Consider the following 5,508-nt stretch of genomic DNA (forward strand, 5'->3'; position numbering starts at 1 on the left):
TAATAATAATAATAATAATAATAATAATAATAATAATAATAATAATAATAATAATAATAATAATAATAATAATAATAATAATAATAATAATAATAATAATAATAATAATAATAATAATAATAATAATAATAATAATAATAATAATAATAATAATAATAATAATAATAATAATAATAATAATAATAATAATAATAATAATAATAATAATAATAATAATAATAATAATAATAATAATAATAATAATAATAATAATAATAATAATAATAATATACCAATAATAAAGCAGTTTAATTTTAGTTCGATTTTTTTCAGCAAAGAAACTAATTTTTCCAAATTAAACCAAAAGAGCGATTTATTAGGCATTTAAAAAGTCGGAATTTAGCCGACAGATCAGTTGAATCAGTCTAAATTGGTTAATGGTTTGGACTGCTAACATCCTATATATTGGATTATTCTATGCTTATTTGCTGACTTATAATAATGAAAAGCGCTAAATAGGATAATGAAGCAGTCTCAACGATTTTAGCAATTTTTGGTTTATTAAAATTTAGAAGTTGAAAAGTTGAATTTAAAAAGCGCAAACTTTGAGTACATTTAATTAATTTTAAGCAGTTTACTTAATGAGTTCATCCACATGATTTTGCCTTCTTCGTGTTAAAGTAATATTTGCAGCGTTGAAAATACGATCCGTTAAACCACTTATTAACCTTAAAAAAAAAAGAAAAGCGTTTACATTGAATAGTTTAAATGAGTTTAATTAATTTCGAAGAAATTAGTAACTCTGCGAACAAAAAGAACAAAAAAATTTTAAAATGGAATTTTAAACTGACTTACATATTTAATTTATCAACATTTCTCTCCAAATATTGAATTTCATCATGATGTTCGGTAGCATGAAATATAATACCACCTAATAGAGCGTAGAATATTATACAAAATATTAAAATGTAATACCGTATTCCATATTTATTTTGAAATCTGTACCTGTCTAAGTGATGAATGAAAAAATACATAATTAATAGTGACAAAGTTGACAATACAAAAAAAAAACGAAAAGTAAAATAAGGATAGTTAATAAATTAAGCATAAATAATAAGAGAAAAAAGCATAAAACTTATTTAAAAATTTGAAATTTAATTATTGCCTTGTCAAATTAAAAAGTACCACTCTAAATTTGCAACACATATTTGCATTATCACATTCAAAACTGCTAATTGAAATTAACATGAAATTAATAGTTGGAATTCAAATCATTTGTTAATTTCCCGTTTGTAATATCAGAATTAAACTTTCGATGCAATGTAATTTTTCTGAAATAATTCGAAAATTTTGAAATTGTTAATTTTTAATTGAAATTATTTTGGACAATTTTTTTTAGGCCAACTTTACAACAGTATCATTTTTTTTCAAAATACATAATTTTTATTTTCTTTTATCATTCAAAATAAAAAAGAATAAAAAAATTGCGAAAGCAAGACCTGGCTATGTGTATTAGAAATTGAGTTCGTAGAATTTGATCTTTTGCATTTGTTTTCATTGTTGCAAATTCCTTTCTGACAATATTTTTATCAAAATTTCGTTTTAAAATCTGGAAATTCGAACATTACTTTTTTTTTAGTGGGATATTTTTAGTCTTCGAATTAAATAAATGGATGGAATTTTCTTTTTTTTGAAAATATTTAAACATTAAGACATTACAGAAAAGATAAACGAAAAGGTCAAATTATGCAATTTTTAAATGATCATAATTTCAGAATAAATTTGACAAATTTGAATTGATTCAAATTTAACAACGTTTTAAAGAAAGTTTTTGAATAATTTAAGCTAGAAGATTAAAAAAGTAAAAAATTTACCAAAACACTTTTCATTCGACCAGTCATCATCATTGGTTGAAATGATTGCTGAGATGAAGGAAGCATTTTCAACTTTCCAAATTATTTCATTCAATTATTGATATTTCATGTGAAAGTAAAGTTTCTGAAACTTAACCTAAATTTAATTAATTCAAACTAATTATATGAAATTTCCAGAAGTGACCTTCTTTTTTTTGTATAGCAAATGATTAATTTGGTGTCTTAATAATGATAATTCCGAAATAATTACAACATAATTATGCAAATGTGACTAGACTTGTTTGAAAAGAAAATAAATTCTTTGGGTTTCATTTTTTTAATTAAAGATGAAAATTATAGAAAGAAAAAAAAATTTTTCTGAACAAATTACAAGTGAATATGTTGTAGAAAATGATTTTGCAACAAACTCATTAATAGATAATAATTAGACTGTGTTTGCTCACAAGGAAATATTTCGACTGATAAAATTTTGTTTTCTCTTTTTTTTTTGCTCAGGTAAAAATATTATCACTTGCTGTTTCGCTGATAAATGAATATCAAATCATTCTACCTACGAAATTTATTGCTGAAAACTGCTATATTGCTGATGTAATAATCATCATTTTTAATGTTAGCTTGTAAGATACAGCATGATAGTAATTTTATCTAATACCATATAATCGAATTAAAGATTAATAAATTACAGAAATTATCACAAGCATTATTTCAAGATAACAATAATCATAATTACACCGATAACTACCAATTAATCATTTATCAGTTCCAGAAACGCACCAATTATTATTTTGCTAATGATTTATGATCCAGGATTGAAAATGCAAATTTTAGTTAAATCGAAAATTTTACAAATTTTCAATTTTCCATAAACATTACAGACAATCGCAAAATGTTTTACTTACCAATAATACTTAAAAATTAGCTTCTAATTTTGGATATGATGAAATATGATTATATTTTAATTGTTTATAATTAATTTCTCATGATAGGTAAATAATCATTTCATGCTGTTAAAGAATTCAATTAAACATCAATGATATTCACTTGAACAATTTTTTTGCTTTAGCTAATCATAAATTTTATTCATCAAATCTTGTTTTAAAAAGATGGGCATAATAATGTTTTCCAAATTGACCAATAGCGTCATATTGAATACAAGAATTGAGTATAAGGTTCAATTCTTGTTTCAGTAACGCATTTCTGATATTTTATAGCTTACTATAATTTGCTATTTAGGATGTTCTGTTTCAATCATTTATTTCATTGTTTCTTCAACCTTAAATATTGGAAAAAAAAATGAATGGTATTGTTTGCAATTTCGAAATATTTACGGTTATGTTAGAAGAACAAACAGACAGACAGACAAACACACATTTGTATGGATTTAAATGGAATTTGTAATTAATATTCCTATGAATATGATACTTGTACCGAAATTAATTTAATATCGAATTTTTAATCGAATGATGTAAACCATAATATATTATTTTATTCATTACAAAATGAAAATAACAACCTTTTGCGCAGCAAACAATAATAGCGAGACATATGAAAGAAGCGCATCGAATGGTTACAAAAATGATAATTTGAATGTATTGGTGCATATTGGAATTTTAGTTGGAATTTAAAAAATCAATTAAATTTGACATTTCGATAAATTTTTTTTTCACTTGACTGAAATGTATGTTTGACTCACAATATAAAACAAAGAGTAAATAACAGCAAAGAAAACTTTTTTATTTTTAAAAGTTATGTTCGTTTCAATGAAAATAACAAATGTATTGATGATAAACAACAATTTCATTTCATTAAAATTCTTTGTTAATTAATCAAATTTATTTATGAAATATTTCAATTGAATTTTATTCGTTATTTTCAACAATTTATTCATTTTTTCTTCATCATTCTTTCATTCCTCCTTCTTTTTTCGATCTTTAAAAGTAAAATGCAAATACATTTATGATGTATTCGGTTGGTGAGAGTAATAATTTGAAATTTTATGTACACGTATGTGTCTGTGTGTATGTGTGTATGTGTATTTGTGTATGTATGTATGTATGTGTTGTATGTATATATGTGTATATGTTCATGTATTTAATTTGGCACTGAAACTGTAATAAAATGAGACAATAATGGTATGTGAATTATAGCAAAAATAAGAAATATTTATTAAGTATTTCACTATATATTATAATTATGACAAGAAATATTAATCAGAAATGATAAGAATACAATTAGAAATTGCCAGATCAAACGATATGATAACAATACCACACTTTATTTAAATATATTATAAAAACTTTGTTTGGAAACAATGAAAAAAGAATTATCCAGGGATAAGTACAGTAAACGCAATGAACACAGTGATAAATACAGTAAACACAACGATAAATACAGTAAACAAAACGATAAAATCAACAAGAAAGAAATTCCATAAATATTTGTTAAAATCACTACGATATTTTAAAAAGGATTTCATAGAAAATCTTGGTAATTAAAGTTTGTCAAATATTGTAAAATTAATTTTTTGAAATAAATTATTTTGTAAAGCCAATAATTAATTAAATATTATAACATATGGTAGTTAGGAATCTGTTCACTTTTCACCGAAATATTCCCATATAATACACTTTTAAATTTTTGCTAAAAGAAATCATTAAAGGCACTTATATCATTAAAAGGATCGCCAATGATTCTCCCCAACATACCTTAAAATTATGTAATTATACTAAAACTAAAAAAAAGATTACAAATATTGAGAATTTATTTTTTGGATAAATTTGATCAATTAGTAAACAATTTCTGGCATATTTTACATACGAAATGTTTTCAAAAAGCATTTGCTTAATTTGTTAATTTGTATAAAATAAGCATTTCTTATTGTTTGTTATGAAATGTATACAGAAAATGATCTTTGTTTTTTAAGGAAAGGAATTTATTGGACCCAAACTTTATTTATTGAGACTTGAAGTTTATTTATTGAACTGGATCGAAAAGTAATAGTATTTTGAAAATTTATGCCGGAAAATAAAAGACAGAGAAACGCAGAAATTTGTTAAATGACGTGACAATTAACTAAAATCAAAGCTCTACACAATTGTATGGGACAGAAACATGATAGATTTATATCATAGACAATTTCAGGTAATAAAAATTTTAGTCTAAAATTGCAAATTTAAAAACAATACAAGTAAATAATAAAGGAAATAAAATATTAGCAATCAGTTGTTTTGTTTCTACTAAATTTTCAATGCATTATTTGCATTGAATTGGTTCCAGATGATAGTATATACCTGTAGCTATCATTCGTTATCAAAAGAGTACAATACATTTGTTGATAATGATAAAGATTGTATTTTATTATATTTGCAATTTAATTTGATAATTAATAACAGCAAATTATCATCAAATGATATTGAATATGATTGAAACAAAGGGAAAACTAAATGATATTAGCATTCTTGGCTTCTTTTTATTTACAAAAAAATTGATTCGTTGCATAATTTCAATAAAATTTAGCATACATTAGCTGGGAAATATTTCTAGCTCAAACAATATGTCACAATAATAGGTATCGTTTTTGTCACAATCAGAAATAAGACAAGGAACGGAACCAATATTTAAAATCATCGTAATTAATTAACATTAGTTTCAATTA

General features: G+C 22.9%; 1 protein-coding gene across 1 annotated transcript; it reads right to left on the reverse strand.

The window, feature by feature from the left end:
• Window positions 1–613: 613 nt before the first annotated feature.
• LOAG_03075 (hypothetical protein) lies at window positions 614–1,919 on the reverse strand (the record flags this gene model as incomplete). Its single annotated transcript, XM_003138612.1, has 4 exons — window positions 614–707; window positions 835–984; window positions 1,479–1,588; window positions 1,854–1,919. The coding sequence occupies 4 exons, from the start codon at window positions 1,917–1,919 to the stop codon at window positions 614–616; spliced, it is 420 nt and encodes a 139-aa protein (XP_003138660.1).
• Window positions 1,920–5,508: the final 3,589 nt, after the last annotated feature.

Source organism: Loa loa, assembly GCF_000183805.2.
Source record: "Loa loa unplaced genomic scaffold supercont3.52, whole genome shotgun sequence".
NCBI classification, from domain to species: Eukaryota; Metazoa; Nematoda; class Chromadorea; order Rhabditida; family Onchocercidae; genus Loa; species Loa loa.